A 22,396-nucleotide genomic window follows, 5' to 3' on the forward strand; every position below is an offset into this window, starting at 1 on the left:
GCATATTTATCAAGTCATTTATTTATTATTTATTATTTGATTTTTGCAGGAGTAGATGTAGTGTGTTTTGGTTGAAACCAGTTTAAAATGTGTTTTCAGGAGACGTTAGCTGGTTCCCAGTGAGTGTTATTGCTGAAGAAGATGAAGATGAGGAGGAGGAGGAGGAGGAGGAGGAAGAGGATGAAGGAGGAGGAGGAGGAGGACCCGGTGCGTGTCTCCATGCAGCCTCCGGAGCTTCAGGGCGGGGCGACGCCGCGCAGCAGCAGCTTCATCCCGCTGACCGACACCGACACCGACCTCCTGCTCGTCTCCAGGCCGCGGCGTGGACGCCGGAGCCCGGCCTGTTTCCCCTCGACCACCGCGGGTCCGGTTCGAGCATGGTGATAATCCGGACGGTGAAGAAGAGGATGGTGATGAAGAGGATGAGTTATCAGAGCTGAACCGAGCCGCGGAGCATCGATGCTGCAGAGGAGCCATCGCCATTGTTTGGATGCGCAGCAGACTGGACGGATCTAGCCGGAGCTCAGAGCCTGTTTGACCGCAGACACCAGCATGCTGCCCCCGCTGCTCCTCACGGTCCTCCCGCTGCTGCCGCTCTGCTTCCCCCGGGTAACAGCGCCTTTGTTCGGCTCCGTGAGACTGACTGACTGTGTGTGTGTGTGTGTGTGTGTGTGTGTGGCTGTCTGGATGAGCAGCAGTCTGTGTGTCTTTGTGTTGGTAAAGCTGCAGATATCATGGATGTGGGTTAACGGAGCCGTGAGATCAGACCTGATCGGTACCGGCTGGTAGTGTGGGTCGGTGCCGGAGCCGGTGATCCGGTGATCTGGACCTGATGTGGCACCGCAGGCCGGTTAGAGAGCAGCCAGCAGCAGAAAGTGGGTCAGTCGGCTGCAGAGTCCTGCTGCATGTCTGTCAGCATCACTGAGCATCACACACACACACACACACACACACACACACACACACACACACACACACACACACTACCATCAGTCTGGTTCACATCCTCAGCTGCTGATGGTTCAGTTTACCTGCTCAGGTGTGACAGACTGAGTCTGTTTTGTAGTATTTTCACCTTCTACTGCTGTATTTGTACCTGGGAGTGTAACCTGTAGTGTAATGGGATCAGAATCAGGTGTATTGATTAGGACGGTGTATTGGCAAGAATCTGGTGATACCAGCACAATCTCACAGGAATTCTGCGTGTCACGAGGATGTATTTTAGCCTTTTCACGTGTCATTAGTACGCAAACGTCCGCAGTTATGTTTAGGCAAGAAAAAACACTTAGTTAAGGTAAGGGAAAACATCATGGTTGGGCTTCAAATAAGTAAGTAAACTAAGTAAAACATGTACGGAAACAACGTAACAGAAGTACGGAAAACACGTCACAAACGTCACTAAAAAAAACACGTGACAATCGTCACAAAAAATATTGATCAACAGCGGTCTCTAACTGCGGTCTCTTACGGCAGTCTGGTCTCTAACAGAGATCTGGTCTCTAACAACGGTCTCTAACAGCGGTCTGGTCTCTAACGGCGGTTTGGTCTCTAACAGAGGTCTGGTCTCTAACAACGGTCTCTAACAGCGGTCTGGTCTCTAACGGCGGTTTGGTCTCTAACGGCGGTCTGTTACAGCGTCTGTTACAGCGTCTCTTACAGCGGTCTCCTGGTTAAAACCTGGTGTTTTTTTAACGGTAACTAACTCTTACCGCAGTATTTGTACGTGGATGTGTTTACATCACAGTCAGTTTAGGATACATGACGTACAAATGACACGCGGAAATCCAGAAAGACGTATTTATTGCACGCTAAATACCTTGTGCATTTTCGTGGCATTTAAATGTCCCATATTGTAAAAAGTGAGATTTTCATTTCTTTTATATTTTAAAGCAGGTTTAAAGGGACTGTTTGTAAGAATCGGAATGTCTTGTTAACAGCGTCACCTGTGGCCGTTGAGTCAACGAAAGTCAGCGTTCCTGTTGCTCGCGCTTGTGCTCGCTCTACATAGAAATGAACGAGCATCGCTCAAAACAGTGAGGCGACACACGTCAGCTAAAAGCACAATATCACTCTATATTTCAGCTGCTTGGCAGTAATGTTAGCTGACCAGACGAAGGTCTCTCCATGAATCAATGCTGATCTTAGTGTTGGCTTTTCCTGCCTCAGCCTTCCGACCACGGCCGGAGGGAACAGGGGATACACCGGAGTTTTGGTCGGAGACAATAACGTTTCTCTCTGCGGAGCCCCGTCACTTCACAAGACATGAGAAACCTGTGTTGGTCTGGAGGAGCTGCAGCATTTATTTCTGCACAAACGTCCACTGTACATTCACTAGATATTCTCAGAGCTGAACTAACTCTTCTGCAGTGTGTAGTGTGCGCGCATGCACGTGAGAGTGGAGCGAAAGAGTGAGAACGAGCGCGATGTGTGAGTGAAGGCAGGCAGAGGAGCAGAGTACAGCAGAGACTCCGGTCCTGGAGACCGAAGCTATGGTCTCCCCCGCGTCCTCCGACCGCGGCTAACACTGTGTAACAGACAAGCTTCACTAGATACAACCAAGAGGTTTTGGTGCTTCCGTGTAGTTTGTGTTGGAGTCTGAGTCTGAACAGTGTAGCCACACGCAAGCGTGCATGGGACACCGACCCCCAATGATTGATACGTGTAAGAAGTTACAAACAGTCCCTTTAAGTGCTTTATAGATACTGTTAAACTATCAAAACGCTCAATATACGGAGAAATACACACAGCCCGTATTCAGAAATTGTGCATTTGACTCAAGCCGTTTGGATTTCTGTCCATTTGTGATGTCACAAATATACGATATTTAGACCATTATATGGTTTTAAACATAAACATTCTAAATGTGTCCCAGTTTATTTCTTGTTAGAGTGAATGTAAATAACATCAGCTGACAGTAAACATGGACCCAAGCTGATGCCTAGCAACGCAATTCCGTTGCAATTCTGTTGAAATGCACTAAAACGGAGCGTTTCAGACAGAGGGGTGAATACAGCTATATTCAGGCAGACAGTATGAGGAAAATTAAGTTTTTTTTGAACATTACAGAATGTAAACATGTTCTAGTAGAAACACAAAATACAAGTATGAACCTGAAAATTAACACAATATGGGACCTTTAAACGCTTTTGCGTGTGAACACGCTGGGCGATACGATACGTATCATGACACAGAGGTTACCATTCAATATATTGCGAAATATTGTGACTTTTTTTAAAATCTAATTTTATGAAAACTGTCATGTTATAAAGAACACACCTCCTCATGGATCAAATCTGAATAAAAACAGATTATTTGTATGTAATCAGAACAGTGGTTTTGTATTTATCACAGTAACCATAGAGCTCTATTTTTTGTGCAATCTGAGCCTCTAATCTGTGCACGTTAACTATTATTTGTCCCTGTTGTCATAAAGTATCTGAACCTGTTGTTATGGTGCATTCACACCAAGAGTGAAGCCAACTTTTCTCGCGGCCCGATGACGCACAAAGTCGATGCAAAGAGTTGAATAGACGTGAATTCAAGCCGGGCGACGGGAATGATGCGACATGAACAAGTAAAATCTGCATCATCCACTGCGTGGTGTAAGCTTCTCAGCGTTGAGATCGTCCTCCTGTCCTCACTGACGTCCTGACATTGTTGAATCAGAAATGGAGGAAATAAATCACATTTATCAATTAATTGTTACATTTATTTTTAATTTATTATTTAATTATTTTTGCTACATTTAATGACATGTATTTATTTATGCATTTATTTTTGGCAGGGGTTTACTGACACATTTAAGGAGTTTTTCTGGGTGCGTAACGTTAAACACAGTTAGAGAAAATAAAAATAAAGAGCAAGTACTGCAAAGTAGCAAATAATAAAATACAAAATTGACAATAATAAAATAATTAAAAAATATGTCTGTTATATCTGTTTTTAAAATGAAAGAGCTGCAATCAGACAACTTTTGTTTCTTAAAAAATTACTCAAACTGATGAATCGATTATCAAAATAGTTGGTGATTAATTTAAAAGTTTAATTGATTAATCGTTGGAGATTTATATTTCAGAACCATAGTTTTAATATCTTCTTTCTCTGTGGTTGTTGAGTTTCATCTGATGGAGTCAGAGCTGGAGGAAGCTGTGATATGTCATCAGCTGTGTGTCAGCATCCAGTTTTTATTGGAGCTCCTCAGTCTGAGTATAAACAGACCGATTATCCCGTTAGCGACCGAGGTAACGAGCTTATAGCTGACAATCCTGTTATCTTTGGGGTTAAAACGCTGTGGCTCTGGTCTGGTCTCTGAGAGTCTGAGCTGCTGCAGGTCATCCAGACACAACAGTGCCTGAGTTCTGTTCCTGACATGTGACCTCAGCGTGCTGTTGATGGTGATCAGAGTGATAATGATCGATGTCCTTATCCACCATGTGAGCTCCTTAATGCTGCTGCAGGGTTTAACCCCTCTGACTCCAGATCTGTCTGATAATGACATCGTTAAACACACCTGGTTACATATGAGTTCACTGGAGTCATGTGACCTTCAGGTGAGGAGTCAGTCGGAATGATGAGAGCTGTGATTTCTTCAGGGAGGTGATATTACGGTCAATAGCTGCAGTATCCATCTTGGTTTTTGTCCGTCTCCATCTTGGTTTTTCGCCGTCTCCCGTTTCCATCTTGGTTTTTTTGACATCTCCATCTTGGTATTTGGCCGTCTCCATCTTGGTTTTTCGCCGTCTCCCGTTTCCATCTTGGTTTTTTTGACATCTCCATCTTGGTTTTTAGCCGTCTCCATCTTGGTTTTTGGCCGTCTTCATCTTGGTTTTTGGCCGTCGCCATCTTGGTTTTTGGCCGTCTTCATCTTGGTTTTTGGCCGTCTCCATCTTGGTTTTTATCCGTCGTCATCTTGGTTTTTGGCTGTCTCCATCTTGGTTTTTTGCTGTCTTCATCTTGGTTTTTGGCCGTCTCCATCTTGGTTTTTCGCTGTCTCCCGTTTCCATCTTGGTTTTTTTGACATCTCCATCTTGGTATTTGGCCGTCTCCATCTTGGTTTTTAGCCGTCTCCATCTTGGTTTTTGGCCGTCTTCATCTTGGTTTTTGGCCGTCTCCATCTTGGTTTTTAGCCGTCTCCATCTTGGTTTTTGGCCGTCTTCATCTTGGTTTTTCGCTGTCTCCATCTTGGTTTTTGGCCGTCTTCATCTTGGTTTTTAGCCGTCTCCATCTTGGTTTTTATCCGTCGTCATTTTGGTTTTTAGCCGTCTCCATCTTGGTTTTTATGCAGGTTTAAGTCACTTCAGCATTGCTAACGGAGAGGCTCTGGTGTTGCTTATGGAGAGGTTCTGGGGTTGCTAACGGAGAGGCTCTGGCGCTGCTTATGGAGAGGCTCCGGTGTTGCTAACTGAGAGGCTCCGGTGTTGCTAACTGAGAGGCTCCGGTGTTGCTAACGGAACGGCTCTGCTGTTGCTAACGGAGAGGCTCCGCTGTTGCTAACGGAGAGGCTCCGGTGCTGCTAATGGAGAGGCTCCGGGGTTGCTAACGGAGGAGGAAAGCTGGTGTTGTGCCATGTTGGAGAGCTTTAGTCCTTTCTGTGTCTGCCAGCAGGATAATGAGTCCAAACGGGTCATTAAGGGGAGAACACACCAAAGACTGGACACACTGTGTACCGAAGGACAAGAGAGGGAAAGAGAAAGCGTGTGAAAGCAGACCAGGATCATCTGCTGGAAGCTTCTTCCTGTTTCTGAGATCAGAAGAAAACCCAGTTTATAGTGACGCTGAGAGATAACAGGCTTTACTCTGTTAGACAGACCAGAACTTCATACCAACCCGTTCCTGATCATTTAACCCTTCAGATCATCAGCAGGTGATCTAGAAAGAGTTTAAAGGTGTTTACATGTAATAAATAATTCCTGACAATGACTGATATATTTGACTTCAGGACATCAAACATTTTTACTGGATTCATTTAGAGATTTTCCAAAGTAAAAGTCCCTAGCAGTCTATGATTCATCTTGTTCCCCATGGTCTAGTGTTAAAATAGTTAACAACAATCACAATGAATCAGAATATCGAATCACAATACTTAAAAATCACAATCAGAAGATAGGTGTATCATCCAGCCCTCATGGCTTCCTCTGCAGGATGTTTTAAATGTCTCGTCTCTGCTGGAGACTCAGCTCCTGGTGGTGGTGATGATGATGGGGGGCGGGGGGGGGGGGGGTTGTATAAGCAGCCATTGTTGTTGCTCTCATTGAGTCGGTGAACTCTTTTAGTTTTCTGTTTGGAAGGAGGGAGCTGCTGTCACTCCTCTTAGTTTACTTTGATTAGAGGCCAGGAGGATGAGGAGGAGGAGGAGGAGGAGGAGGAGGAGATGATTCTCTCATTATCTCTGTTTTCATTCATTAAAGCTGTTTGTTTGGAGGACGAGAGGCTTCCTGACAGAAAACTGCAGCGTCAACAACTTTCTCTTTTCTGTCTTCAGAGAAAAACTAACAGTTTCCCTCTGCTACCAGTCTCTGTGCAAAGCTAGGCTAACAGTTTCCCTCTGCTTCCACTCTTTGTGCTAAGTTAGGCTATCATACATAAATAAATAAATGCATAAATAAATAAATACATAAATAAATACATACATTTCAAAATAGACATAAAATAAATAAAAAAAGAAGTGCGAAATATATAAATAAGTAAATAAAAAATAAATGCAAAAACAAATGAATAAATAAAAATAATGCAAAAAAATAAATGCAAAAATAAATGAATGAATAAATACATGCATTTAAAAATAAATAGAAAATAAATTAAAAAATAAGTGCAAAATAAGTAAATACAAATAAATGCAGAAATAAATGAATAAATAAAAAATTATGCAAAAAAGAAATACATTTAAAAGTTAATAGAAATAAATATATAAATAAAAGGGAAAATCAAACATGCATTTATTTTGAATATTATTTTTGCTACCTTTAATGACATTTATTTATTTATTTATCGAGTCACTTATTTATTTATTTTGGATTTTGGCAGGTTCTGTCCTCCATATTGTTGTAGTTGTTGTGTAGCTTTGTTATTCTGCTCATTTCTAGCTAAATCAGTCAGTTTATCACTGTGTATGATTGTGTGGTTGTATCCAGGTAGCAGTCCGAAGAAGAAACTCAGTCTCTTCTTCTTCTTCTTCTTCTTCTTCTTCTTCTGCTTCTCTAATTCAGTGTTTGATTAAACTCGGTCTGTGGTGCAACGGTCATCTCTAATCTCTCCGTCTGTTGACTCACCAGACCTCATTGATCATTAGAGCACTTTAACATACGAGGATTAACCCAGACACTGATGATCCAAACAGTCTTTATATAAACATCAGCTCCGTTACACAGCGGTGGGATTGTTTTAGACCGTCTCCAGAGAGCGACACGCTTTTATTCAGACTGATTTATTATCTTCTATAACACTAACAGTGGTGTTAAGAGGCTTACAGCAGGATTAGGACGATTACTGCCTTTATATCACACATGTTTTAATAGCTGCTTTTACTTTTACTAAAAAACAACCTTAAAATCAACCTTAAAGATGTTTTTGTTAACTCTACTCACATAGAAATGAGAAGTTATTTTCATTATCGATAAAACAGTAACTACTTACTGCTTGATTAATCACTGGATAACAATTTGTAACTGTTGTTAACAAAAGCAGAAATTAAATAAATATACTAAGTCTTTCTGAAGCGAACAGCTGTTGAAACTCACCAAACCTCATTGAGAAATGTGAGCATTTTGCTCTAGTGTTGCACTGTGGAAGTTCATTCTTCACCTTTTAAACAGAAGTTTGGCAAAATTAAATAAATAAATAAATAACTGACTGAGCAGACTCCAGAAAAAGATTTTGAAGGTTCGTTTAGAAACAATTTGACATTTTCAGCAACTGATCCTGAGTATGGAGGACGGAACCTACTAAAATAAAAAATAAATGAATAAATAAATAAATGAATAACTCAATAAATAAAGAAATATGTCATTAAATGTAGCAAAAATAATATTAAAAATAAATGTAGCCATTAATTTATTGATAAAATGTGACATAATGGATATTTCTGTTTTAATTTGCCCCCCCCATTTAAATAATGAGGCAGAAATGTAAAAAGAAAATAATACAGAAATAAATAAGTTTGGGGAAATAATTAAGGGTGAAAATGCAAAGGAAAAATTGTGTTAATAATATTAATTTATAATAATTAATTAATTAATTAAAAAATTTGAAATAAATACATAAATGAATAAAAGGGAAAATTAAACAGAAGAATAAATAAATAAGGAAATTAATACAAAGATAAATAAATAAAGAAGCAAATTAAAACAGAAATATCAATTTATGTCATATTTTATCAATTGATTAATGGCTACATATATTTTTAATGTTATTTTTGTTACATTTAATGACACATTTATTTATTGAGTCATTTATTTATTTATTTATTGAGTCATTTATTTGTTTATTTATTTAGGATTTTGTCAGGTTCCGTCCTCCATACATAAGAAGAGTTTACATTGTCTTATAAATGAAAGAGAGAACTGTCAATCATCTGTTGTTAAGCCAAAGGAAGTGAAGTCCAACTCAAGCGAACACCTCTTGAGCCTCACCAGACTTCATTGAGAAAAGTGTAAATTTCGCTGTAGTGTTGCACTGCTGATATCCAGCCCAGAAACAGGACTGAGACAGTTTGGAAAACGTCTCGTTGGGTTCATTCACTGTCTTCTTTAGAGAAATGTTCACAAACATGATGTAGTCTTGTTTTCTGTTTAAATATAAGAAATTAGAGAACAACTGGCTTTCAGTTTCAGCACTACAAACTAGACAACATTGTGTGAGCTCGGTCTCACTCTTGAACTTGGACACAGTACTTTGGGTTAAGGTTTTAGGGCTATACTTGATTTAGGTGATTTATTTGATGTTAATTTGATTAGATTTTAACAACAGATGATTGACAGCTCCGTCCTTTATTTAGAAACAACATGAAGTCTGTCTCACCAAACCTCATTGAGAAAAGTGAACATTTAGCTGCCAGTGAGCCCTGAACCGGATCATTCATAGTCTAATGGACTCTGGAGGTCCCCGTCCTCGCCGGGTTGGCGCTGTCAGAGGCCCCCTCCCCACCCCCCATGAGGAAACAAAGCCGTGGCGTTTTCCATGATAATGTTGGCAGCTGCCTGAAGGCGACTCCTCCTCACCCCCCCGTTCTCTGCTCATTCACAGGGTCACATGCACCATTCATCCATCCATTCATCCATTCATTCATTCATTCATTCATCAGCCTGTGTGTGTGGATAATGTTGGTTTTCACTTCTTGGGTTTTAGTTTAAGAACACAAATTTCTGTAGTTCCAGTTAGTCTCAGTGGTGGAAAGTAAAGTAAAGAAATATTGTACAATAATACATCTATTTAACTGCTGTAGTTACTTTGATTTAACACACAAAACATATGTATGGAGGACAGAACCTGCCAAAATAAAAAATAAATAAATGACTCGATAAATAAATAAATGTGTCATTAAATGCAGCAAAAATTAAATAAAAATGTAGCCTTTAATTAATTGATAAAATGTGACATTAATATATTTTTTCTGTTTTAATTTGCTTCTTTATTTATTTTTGTATTAATTCCCTTATTTATTTACTCTTCTGTTTAATTTTCCCTTTTATTTATTTAAAAAAATATATTTTTATAATTTTTCTTTTTTTAATTTATTTTTTAATTAATTAATTAATTTTTGCACTTATCTATTTTTTATTTTTAAATTTATGTATTCATTTTTATTCATTTTTAAATGTATTTATTTATTTACTTATTTATTTCTGTATTCTTTTCCATTTCTGTTATTATTATGCAAATGAGGCAACAAATTAAAACAGAAATATCAATTTATGTCACATTTGATAAATTAATTAATGGCTACATTTATTTTGAATACTATTTTTGCCACATTTAATGTCATTTATTTATTTATTTACCGTTGCATTAATTCCCTTAATTATTTACCTTTCTGTTTAATTTTCCCTTTTATTTATTTGTTTTATTATTTTAATAAAATTTTAAATTCATTCATTTATTTTTATAACGTCTAACTAGTGCGTTTAGTGTCCGAACGTCACGGAAATGCACATTTGCTTCAACCGGTGTCCCCCGCAGTTCCCCCGACATGCACAAAAGTGCGAGGGCCCGATCATCGCTGCTTGCAGCTTTAATTAATATAGAAGTTTATTTTTAAAAGTCGAGAAGCATCACAATGAAATGAAGTGTTTTCAGATGTTTAGTTGAATATTGATAATGTAGACGTTGACTGATGGTTGGTCCAAAGATGAATATTGATGACGTGTCTTATATTCCTCTATAAGTTGTCTCTGATATCATGTTTTTCTAGTGTGTCACTGGAGGTGCAGCTCGTCTAACATTAGCATCCAGTGTCCATGGTGATCCTGACATAATGAGCATCTCCTCCCACCTCTCTCCTCTCATCTCTGTTGCCATGGCGACAGCAGAGCAGCCATGAACTGAATGAATCAGTCTGAGCCAAGATGTCTGATAGTATTTCTATATAAAGATCTCCGTCTGTCAGCTTTGACCCGCTGCTCACTGAGCTGTAGGTGTGTTTTATTACACTTTTTACTGTGACGGAGCGATGCTGACACTAATACTCACTGGAGCTCTGATAATGGATGCATCCGCCACTGAAAATAGTCCCCAACAAAGTCACTATTTCCTCCTGTTGTTTTTATAAAAACTACAGTGAGCAGCTGTTTGAGGAGATTACTGAAGAAAATATATATTTGTGAGGTGGGTCTTTAGTTTATTTTATTTTTAAAGATTTAGGTCTTCAGCAGGAACCAATGAGCTCGGACCTGAAAGTGACTAACAGAGTAGAAGTCAAAGTACTGAGAGACGAACGACACGTTGACAACAAATCACGTTCACATGAGATTTTTTGAAAATAACTTCTTCTCATTGAGCAAGACAAAAATGACAAGACATCTAATAATTAATTTCCTTAAAGCAGCACCAGACTACCAGCATCGCTACGGTTGGCAGAAAGATATAACTGCACATCATCTGCATAAAAAAGAAAATATTCATTATATCTGATCCAAAAAGAAACATGTAAATAGAGAAAAGATGCAATATATCTCATCTAGAAAGAAGCAGGAAAATAAAGAAAAAAAGAGGACCCAGAATGGAGCCTTGAGGTACACCACATCTGTAAATACATTGTGGATTTTGGTATTTTTAAGACCTTTTGTTGACAATAAAATAACTATTGAATAATTCCACACTTTTCCTTTAAACCAGAATAAAACATTATAAAGAGCAGAAGGTGGTGTCGTCACCACAGATAAAACCAACTAACCAGTTCAGTTCACCAGTAAACTCTCAACTCTCCTACCGCCGTCAGTAACTCCCCTCACCTCCTCCCCCCGTCTCAGACCTCTTCTCTCTAAATACCACCGTCCAAATACCACCGCAGTCATTAAACCAGAGCGGCTCGGCATTTTAAAAGGCCAGCAGAGGAGAGAACAGGGCTTTATGATCCACCCTCCTTTATACAGACAGACAGACTGAAGATGAACCGAGACGTTCAGCAGACCGGAAAGAAAAAAGAGACTGAAACCATAAAAAGTAAAAAATAAAATAAAATACCGAACCGAAAGAGTCGTCCATGGGGGGGGGGTTCACTATAGTCGCAAGTGATGCCTCCACTTAATACTCCGCCCACTAAACACCACACCATGGTTACTAACAGAGAAGGGGGATATCGCCCCGTTAGCAACGAGCTAACCAAGTTAGAACACTTGTTTTTGAAAGAGCACAACTTGAAATCACAGTCATATAATCAGTTGCTTATACAGTTGAAATTATAATGGCCTTTTTTCCTTCCATATCTGGTGTTTCTGTTATTTTGTCCACCCTGAGCTCAGAGCAGATAAAGAATCAGTTCATCTGTTGACTGAAACATATTTTCAGGATTTAGGTCACCCAACTGATGTTTTAGCCGTCGGCCATCTTCACTCTCTCACACATTTATGAAAGAGATCAAACACTGATGATGAAGAAGAACATACTCAACGTCCTGGTGGTGATAACTCCCAGCATGCATCAGTGGGTTTCACTACATGACGGTCAGATTAGAGAAGTGGGTCAGGATTATCTCCTGATCTACAGAAGAAGAGATGATGATATGATCTCTCTGTTTGCCCTTATGTGTTTATTGATATGATACTTTAATCCTGCTGACGCTGCTTCTTACTGTAGCAGGCCTGCTAGCGTTAGCACTAGCGTTAGCATTAGCACTGGTGTAGCGATGTTGAAGACAACAACTCCCATGATCCAAAAATAATGTCGGCTATTACTTTCAGCAAAATAATCTTGTTTTATTGTCTTTCTGCTGTAATCCTGTAGAAATCTCCTAGTTAGCAGTTGAATGAAGTCCTCTTGTCATTATCTATTTTTGTTTCTGGTAATTAGCGATAATTTTCTCGTAATAATGAGAAGATGTATCTTGTGATTATGGAGTAAAGTTGTCACTCTTTCTCTTGATGGATTTCTGCTGCTCTGATTGGAAATCTAATAATGTTTGTCAGCTATGTGACGGATCGAGATTCAGTTATTATTGTAAGTGCCGAAGCAATTAGCGGATTATTTGATTATCTCGTTGACAGGAAATTAATCAAGTCGTCCAATTACAAAGAAAAGCAATTCGGCTTTTAATTCCTATTGTCATGGCAGGTGTTTTGCAAGTCTTTGTGACGAAGTTTTGTCTGTTGTCTGTGTTGTCATTAAAGGTCCCATATCGGGCTCATTTTCAGATTCATACTCGTATTTTGTGTTTCTACTAGAACATGTTTACATACTGCAATGTTAAAAAACAAACTTTATTTTCCTCATACTGTCTGCCTGAATATGCCTGTATTTACCCCTCTGTCTGAAACGCTCCGTTTTAGCTCATTTCAACAGAATTGCAACGGAATTGCGTTGCTAGGCAACAGGTGGGTCCATGTTGGCGCCTGGGTTAGCTCAGTTGGTAGAGCGGGCGTCCATGTATTAAGGCTTGGTCCTGACCGCGGCGGCCCGGGTTCGAATCCGGCCTGTGGCCCTTTCCGCATCCACTCTCTCTCTCCCCCCTTTCAAGACTCTATCCACTGTCCTCAATAAAAAAATGGAAAAATGCCCCCAAAAAAATAATTTAAAAAAAAAACAAAAAAAAAAACAGGTGGGTCCATGTTTACTTCCTGTCAGCTGATGTTATTCACATACACTGCAACAGGAAATAAACCGTGTATATTGTATATTTGTGACATCACAAATGGACAGAAATCCTGACGGCTTGTTTCAAATGTGCAATTTCTGAATACGTGTGTATTTCTCCATATATTGAGCTATTTGATGGTTTAACAGTATTTATAAAGCACTTAAACCTGCTTCATAATGTAATAGACATGAAAATCTCACTTTTTACAATATGGGACCTTTAAATATTAATTATTATCTTTGAGCTCTTCCTTCACGTCCCACACGTCCTCTGATGTCGCTCTCTGACATTTTTATATCCTTATATATATGTATATATTTATTTTTGTCGTGTGGAAGCTCCGATCATTATTATTATTATTATTATTAGAGTTGCTATCAGGAGTTGACATCGTCCTCTTCTTCCTGTCAGACAGAAGCTGCTCGGCGAGGAGTCGACTCTCCTGCTGTCACATTTAATGAAACACCAGCTGATATCAGACCAGCTGATGCCATCAGACTGAACAACAGGAAGCTGATCTCAGACCAGCAGATATAGAACTATAGTTCATCTCCAGTTATTAGAGTCACAGGTTTTATTGATCGGGCTGTTCCAGTAGATATAACAACTTTTTTAACACGTCGTCAGGGATACGAGTGGAGCGTTCCCAGCAAATAGACAGGGCCGGTGTCAGAGGGTGTTGGCCAGCAGGAGTCCAGACAGTGAAGGACGACGTCCTGCAGCGATCCAGTAATTAGACCGAGCCCCGAGGAGCCTCAAATCTGCTCTCATTAGAGAAAAGATTCAGGAACACTGAAGGTGTGAGGAGAGGAGGAGGAAGAGGAGGAGGAGGAAGAGGAGGAGGTGTCTGAGGTAGAGGAAGGGGAGGAAAAAGATGATGAGTAGGAGCAGTAGCAGGAGGAGGACGAGGTGTCTGAAGTAGAGGAAGGGGAAAGAAAAGATGAGGAGGAAGAGGAGGAGCAGTAGCAGGAGGAGGAAGAGGAGGTGTCAAACCTGTCAGAACTCAGACTAGACAGTGATGGAGGTGATCTTTGTGGCGGTGCGGCCTATTTACCGGATCTGAATCATATTTCATCTGGAAACATTACAGGAAAAATTATACTGATTATATTATTATAGAAGTTAGTCAGTTATTATTATATATATCATATTTATTTTATTATTATAGTTTTATTTGATATATCATATTTATTGATTTATTATTATAGCTATGTTATATATTATATTCATTTATTATTAAAGTTGTATTATATATATTGTATTTATTTATTTATTTTTATAGTTGTATTTTATATATTGTATTTATTTATTATTATAGTTTTATTATATATATTGTATTTATTTATTATTATAGTTTTGTTATATATATTATATTTATTTATTTATTATTATGGTTTTATTATATATATTTTATTTATTTATTATCATAGAAGTCAGTTTAATTATAAAACAAATATAACTATTATTTTTATTTTGGTTTCAGGATCAGAAATTTAAAACAAAATGTCGTCAAATAGAAACAGCTGAAACCATCAATGCATTCTATTTTAATAACTGATTAATTGAGTCGGTTTATCAGAGTCAGAGACTTTCTTTGTGTTTCAAAGTGTTTTCTAGTCTCTGATGAACACTTTCTTTATGTTTCAGAGTGTTTTCTAGTCTCTGATGAAGACTTTCTTTATGTTTCAGAGTGTTTTCTAGTCTCTGATGAAGACTTCCTTTGTGTTTCAGAGTGTTTTCTAGTCTCTGTTGAAGACTTTCGTTATGTTTCAGAGTGTTTTCTAGTCTCTGATGAAGACTTTCTTTATGTTTCAGAGTGTTTTCTAGTCTCTGTTGAAGACTTTCGTTATGTTTCAGAGTGTTTTCTAGTCTCTGATGAAGACTTTCTTTATGTTTCAGAGTGTTTTCTAGTCTCTGATGAAGACTTTCGTTATGTTTCAGAGTGTTTTCTAGTCTCTGTTGAAGACTTTCGTTATGTTTCAGAGTGTTTTCTAGTCTCTGATGAAGACTTTCTTTATGTTTCAGAGTGTTTTCTAGTCTCTGATGAAGACTTTCTTTATGTTTCAGAGTGTTTTCTAGTCTCTGATGAAGACTTTCTTTGTGTTTCAGAGCGTGATTGCGTTCCAAGCGTCCGTAAACGACGACGGTTTGATCGTGACGACGCTGGAGCGCTCTGACCTGCAGGAGAACGCCACGGCGTACGCCGCTCAGATATCCGGAGAACCTCGACTGATCCTGGTTCAGTTTGTGAACACCAGCGAGCCGCTACTGGTCAACACGTCGTTTCATGGTCTTTGCTACACGGTGGGACTACTGGTTAAACTGGGACCGAGCTGGTCCAGACCCATCAAGACCATCTCCCTGCTCACCAGTAAGAAAATCCCTTAAATATATCCCTTTATTCTAGAAGATCGTCCAAACAGTTTAGTTTTATAAACGCACAGTTCAGACTGGATTATCTAATTATTATTTTTATTCTTTACATTATTTTAATGTGAAACTCTGTTGGTACGTACGCTGAAAATGAATCTCATAATATTTCACCCTAATATTCCATAAATTTACCCTTTAATTCTTCTGTAATTAAATATTTCATTCTTTTGTATTTGATTTAAGGCGTAAAAATCCCTTAAAATCGGTCAAATAACATGAAAGCATCCCTTAATTTATACCTTGTTAAAAGCTATTTGGTACAATTTTAAGTGTTTCCACTTTTTAAAAACACCTTAAACTGTTCAGACAATCCATTAAAGACTCCTCAATAAATCATATTCCACTGATTTATTCATTAATTAAAACCCAAGTTTGTGGTGAAGCCTTCACTTTACAGTTTAATTTAAAAAAAAAAAAAAAAAAAAGATTTATTTAATTTAATTTTTTTAATTAAAGTGTTTTGGGTATTTTAATGGCTAAAATAGGATTAATCAAGGGTAGTTTGATTTACCCATTGACTGTTCTGTAATTAATTATTTAAATATTTTTATTATTTAATTTTTTTAATTAATGGACACATTAAAAACATATTATATTTAAAGTGGCAGTAGGCAACAATATTTTGGCATAATTTGGCAAAAATTCCATAATAACCTTTCAGCATATTGTAATTCAAGTGATCTGAGAGAAAACTACACCTCTGCACCTCCTCATGGCTCTGTTTACAGGCTTTAGAAAATCTTGCCCGTGACGGCAGACTTTGACCAATCACAGGGCATTTCATAGAGAGCGTTCCTATTGGCTGTTCCACAAAAGGAGATGCGCGTTCACGTCTGGTCTCTGCAGATAGTGAAAGCCTCGGTCAATGGCGGAACAACCTACTGAAAAGCTTGCTATTCCAGCATTGGCAGCAACTGCCTACACCTCAAAACAACCCAAAAAAAGAAAGACAGACTTTCAAAAAGACAGTCCAAACTGTTGATGTCCTTAGAAGGTAATGTGTAGCTCGCTGCGGTAGCCTCCTCAGATGTAGCGAGCACGTATGAAGCGCGTGCATATGCCCGTTCTCGTGTGGGGGGAGGGGCTTCGGACAGAGAGGGGAGAGAGCAGCTCGAGGGGATGCAGGATTTTGCGTTTTCCGGATTTCTACGCACTGCAGCTTTAAGTGTTTTGGGTGTTTTTAAGGCTAAATTAGGATTAATCAAGGGTATTTAAGGATTGTTGTTTCATACACTATAAAATTAAATCCTTTACATTTTCATTGATTTACACATTAATAATAATTTAATTAAGATATTTTTTAAGTGATTTTAAGAGGAGAACCTATTTTAATAAATATGTTAATATTTAATATTTATACCAGATAGATTTTAGTGTCAGCCCTGTGATGGACTGGCGACCTGTCCAGGGTGTACCCCGCCTTCGCCCAATGTCGGCTGGGATCGGCTCCAGCCCCCCCGCGACCCTTAACGGGATAAGCGGTTGCAGATGGATGGATGGACCAGATAGATTTTTTTAGATAATTTGAGTCTGATTTTTTTTTTTTTTCTCGTAGTGTTTAATATCCTCCAGAAGTTTGACATGTGACTCGTGTTGTTTTGTCCCGTCAGAGCCACTTCCTGTCCACGGCGTCCACATATCGGACTATAAGGAGTCTCCGGAGACCGGCGTGGTGTTCGAGATCGAGCCTCCGGCCGGAAACGTCTTCAGCAGAGTCAACATCAGCTACACCGAAGGACAAGAGCGCCGCTCCATGCTCTACAAAGGTAAACGCTGCCGTTAATACACTGTTCTGTGTTTAAGTATTTATTTACCCTTAAAATTGGCCAAATAACATGCAGACTTTATAATACTACTACTATTACTACTTTCTGTAGATTTCTACAAGGGGAAGACGGTGTTCAAACACTGGTTACCTGGAGTCTGTTACCGTAACATCACCTTCCAGCTGATCTCTGAGGCCACCGTGTACCAGACCGCCCTGGTGACACACAGCGACATCACACACTCACCTGTACACCATAGGACAGGTGAGACACCACGCAGTGACATCAAACACTCATACCTGTATGTATGTATACAGTATGTATGTGTATATACTGTGTGTATATATATATATGCATATGCATATATATATATATAATCGGCGAGGTCCACCTTCACACAAGGCCTTTCCATATGAAGGATGGAACTTGCCAGAATTAGAAATAAATGACTCGATAAATAAATAAATATGTCATTAAATGCAGCAAAAATAATATAAAAAATAAATGTAGCCATTAATTAATTGATAAAATGTGACATAAATTGATATTTCGCTTTTAATTTGCTTCTTTATTTATTTATCTTTGTATTAACCCCCTTATTTATTTACTCCTCTGTTAAACTTTTATTTATTTTTGTATTTATTTTTAAATATATTTATTTATTTAGCATTTATTCATTTATTTATTTTTGCACTTATTTTTATTTATCTTATATTTATTTTCTAATATATGTATTTATTTATTTAGCATTTATATCTTTATTTTTTTATACTTATTTTTATTTATTTTTTTAAATGATTTATCCATTAATTTCCTCTTCAGTGTCCATTTAAAAACTCCTTAAACGACTGTTTGTAACTTTTTACTTACAGGACTCTCCGCTCCTCTGCCTGCTTGCCTTCACTCACACATCGCACGTGTTCTCGCTGTCTCGCTCCAACTCTAGACGTACATGTGCGCACACTAACCACTGCAGAAGAGTTAGTTTATCACTGAGAATATCTAGTGAATGTACAGTGGACGTGCAGAAATAACTGCTGCAGCTCCTCCAGACCAACAGAGGTTTCCTGTCTTGTGAAGTGACGGGGCTCTGCAGAGAGAAACGTTATCGTCTCTGACCGGGTGCCGGTGTTCTCCTGCGGGCGCAGTCGAGAGTCGATAACGTTTTCTCTTCCTGCTTCAGCCTTAGGGAAAAGCCAACACTAGGATCAGCATTGATTCATGGAGAGACCTTCGTCTGGTCAGCTAACATTACTGCCAAGCAGCTGAAATATAGAGTGATATTGTGGTTTTAGCTGACGTGTGTCGCCTCACTGTTTTGAGCGATGCTCGTTCATGTCTATTTAGAGCGAGCAAGCGCGAGCCCGACGATGACTTTCGTTGACTTAAAGGCCACAGGTGTCGCTGTGAACAAGCATTTCTGAAAGTTACAAATAGTCCCTTTAATTATTCCCTTATCCTCTCTGTGGTTGTCTCACCTGTCTGTCTCTCTGGTTGTCTCCGTCTCAGTGCCCTTCCCGCCCCTCAACATCTCCCATAAGATCGTCCACTTGAGCCAGAGGACGCTGGCGGGTGAATCCCCCGACGCTGTCCCTCCTGAGGGCGGCGAGGAGAGCCGGCGAGCCTCCCGTCGAGCCCGGGACGTCCCGCTGATGGAGGAGCAGGAGGAGGAGGAGGTGCACACCGAGGAGGAGAACGCCTCAGAGGAGACAGCGGGAGTCGTCACACGGGTTCCCTTCAGCCCAACACACAACCTTACAGGCAGCGCCACCGTGAACCAGACGACGGAGAGCTACTGGCTGGACCCGACCGACCCGTCTCCTGCGGACCGAGATGAGGAGTTCGTTAACGCCGTGGTGTCGGAGTACGAGGACTCTAACGAGCCCGGCTCCGCCATGGGGCTCCCCTCCGAGACCTCCGTTCTGCCAACCAGACTGCCCCCCCTCCTGCTGGAGCTCCGCTGGCTGCCACCGCGCCCCCCCACCAGCTACGACGGCTTCAACGTCTACATCTACAGAGACGGTACTATTAATTTTTATAATAATAATAATAATAACAATAATAATAATAACAATAATAATAACCAGCTACGACAACTTCAACGTCTACACTCACAGAGACGGTACTATTATTATTATTATTATTATTATTATTATTAATAATAATAATAATAATAATAATAATAATAACCAGCTACGACAGCTTCAATGTCTACATCTACAGTGACGGTGCTATTAATAATAATAATAATACTAATAATAATAATAATAACCAGCTACGACGGCTTTAACGTCTACATCTACAAAGATGGTACTATTAATAATAATAATAATAACCAGCTACGACAGCTTCAATGTCTACATCTACAGAGACGGTGCTATTAATAATAATAATAATACTAATAATAATAATAATAACCAGCTACGACGGCTTTAACGTCTACATCTACAAAGATGGTACTATTAATAATAATAATAATAATAATAATAATAACCAGCTACGACAGTTTCAACATCTACATCTACAGAGACGGTAATAATAATCATAATAATAAACCGGCTACGGCGACTTCAACGTCTACATCTACAGAGACGGTACTATTATCATTATTAATAATAATAATGATAATAATAATAATAACCAGCTACGACAGCTTCAACGTCTACATCTACAGAGATGGTAATAATATTAATAAAAATAATATTAATAATTATAATTATACCGATATAAAATTAATACAGAAATAAGATGCAATCAAAATTAAAAATAGAAAGGGAAGAAAATAAGATGGAATAAATACATAAAATATATTAAAAAAGTGAACGTGTTAAACCTGAAATAAATGTATAAAACTTGTGTATAAACACAGAAACTTAACTTAGTTCAATAAGTGACTCTGAGGTCGAGCTGAAGTTAACCAATCAATAATCAATTATCAATCAGTCGATCAACAGAAAATTCATCGTCAACACTTTTGATAATCTGTGAATCATTAAGATTTATTTTTAGCAAAAATGCCAAAAAATCTGCGTTTCTAGCTTCTTAAATGTGAATATTTGTGAAGTTGTAAAGTGGAAATCTGACCTTCTATATGTAAAAAATTAAATGATTAATTGAGGAAGTAATTGTTTGATAAATCCATAAATATAATAAATAATTGCAACTATACTTTTTCTATAAACCTCGTCATCACGTGTCCTCGCCTGTTTCTCAGGTAACTCCACAGAAACCGCCACCGTGGATGAAAACACTCACGAGTTCTTCACCGAGTTAACGGAGCAGGGAACGTACCGAGTCCAGGTCACCACGCTGAGCTCGTCTGGAGACTGCGAGGCCCGCGAGAGCGCCGCCGACACCGGCTTCACCTTCTACCTCAGTACGTTCTTCACTGGACCACAAAGCACATACACATCAATAATATTATTATGAGGTGTTTTAATGGAGTTTTAATTAATTAACTAATTAATAATTAATGGACTGCAGCATATTTTATTTAGGTATTTTTATAGGAATTGTATATGCAAAGTTTAAGGGCTTTTTAAGGGGAAAAACATTTTAAAATTTACAAAAACAAAAAACAACACTAATGACTTAATACCATTCGATTAAGGATTGTTTTAATGTGTTTTCACCCCTTTGAAACACTGAATTTTGTTCCTTGAAATTACCTTAATTTTTAATTTAAGATGCAAATACAAGAGTTCACCACAAAACTAATGGATAAATTAATGGATTATGATATATTAAGGTTTTTTTAATTTATTATCTGCATGGTTTAAGGTGGGTTTTTAAGAGGTTGAATTTAAAATTTGAATGTATAAATTAAGGGTTGTTTTCATGTTATTTGTTCAATTTTATTTTTTCCCCTTAAAAAGCCCTTAAGGCATGCAAATAATCCATTATAATTACCTTATCTCCTCGTTATCCCCATAAAATTAACTATATTACATCACTATTAATGTGTACAATAATGTACAAAATTGAAGGGAAATAATTAAGGGATTTAGTTCATCCAACATCATTATATTCATAAAAGTGATTTGATTAAGAAATTAATGTTTTGTGTTGTGTCAGAATAACCAGTACTGACGTGGGTATAGCACCATAATAACCCAGTACTGATGTGTGTGTAACACCATAATAAACCAGTACCGATGGGTGTATAACACCATAATAAACCAGTACCGATGGGTGTATAACACCATAATAAACCAGTACTGATGTGTGTATAACACCATAATAAACCAGTACTGATTTGTGTATAACATCATATTAACCGGTACTGATGTGTGTATAGCACCATAATAAACCAGTACAGACCATAATAACCCAGTATTTTGTTCCAGGTCCTGGTGGCGAGCTGTTGGAGGAGCTCCGTGAGCGTCCTCAGGCCGTCAGCGTCCGACTGCTGGACTCTAGCACCGCCGCCGTCTCCTGGTCGGCGTCCTCAGAGAACCACAACGGCAGCCTGGTGTCGGTGGTGTCCACCACCTGCCTCAGACCCAGTCTGAGCCAGAGGATGGAGAACACCTACTGCAGCGAGGTAAGGAGCACAGAACAGGAGCAGAACGTAGAGGACAGGAGGAGAACGTAGAGAACAGGAGGAGAACAGAACATTCCCATTCTAATCAGCGTAGCAGGATCTACTGATCGTGTCTTCCCAGACAGAACCACAGGATGAATAAACAGATGATCCTTCATCATTATCTCATGTCTCTGTATGTCATTATATTGTTATTATTATTATAATTATGACCGTCTCTGTAGTTGAATCAGTCCGTAGTGAATGAATCTCCTCCAGACAGGAACGTGTGAACAGACTCAGCTTATGTTCCACTCTGAGGTGTGAAAACACAACGGAGGTGTGAAACTCTCCGTCTGGTTCCAGCAGACTTTAGAACATATTCAGAAC

At 38.8% G+C, this 22,396-nt stretch overlaps 1 protein-coding gene across 4 annotated transcripts in view; it reads left to right on the forward strand.

The window, feature by feature from the left end:
- The first annotated feature begins 244 nt into the window (after positions 1 to 244).
- The window catches only part of ptpro (protein tyrosine phosphatase receptor type O), a 50,090-nt gene continuing 27,938 nt past the window's right edge, over positions 245 to 22,396 (forward strand). For 2 of the 4 annotated variants that reach the window (XM_037760968.1, XM_037760969.1), the window contains exons 1-7: positions 245 to 609; positions 15,395 to 15,656; positions 17,329 to 17,484; positions 17,596 to 17,748; positions 18,994 to 19,506; positions 20,699 to 20,860; positions 21,831 to 22,027. In XM_037760968.1, the coding sequence (XP_037616896.1) occupies positions 553 to 609; positions 15,395 to 15,656; positions 17,329 to 17,484; positions 17,596 to 17,748; positions 18,994 to 19,506; positions 20,699 to 20,860; positions 21,831 to 22,027 (1,500 nt within the window). In that variant the 5' untranslated portion in view covers positions 245 to 552. Of the gene's footprint in view, positions 610 to 13,936; positions 14,310 to 15,394; positions 15,657 to 17,328; positions 17,485 to 17,595; positions 17,749 to 18,993; positions 19,507 to 20,698; positions 20,861 to 21,830; positions 22,028 to 22,396 lie in introns of those variants that run through there. The other 2 variants (XM_037760966.1, XM_037760967.1) reach the window with 2 other exon arrangements.

The sequence above is a fragment of the Sebastes umbrosus genome, chromosome 23 (genome assembly GCF_015220745.1).
Source record: "Sebastes umbrosus isolate fSebUmb1 chromosome 23, fSebUmb1.pri, whole genome shotgun sequence".
Lineage (NCBI taxonomy): Eukaryota > Metazoa > Chordata > Actinopteri > Perciformes > Sebastidae > Sebastes > Sebastes umbrosus.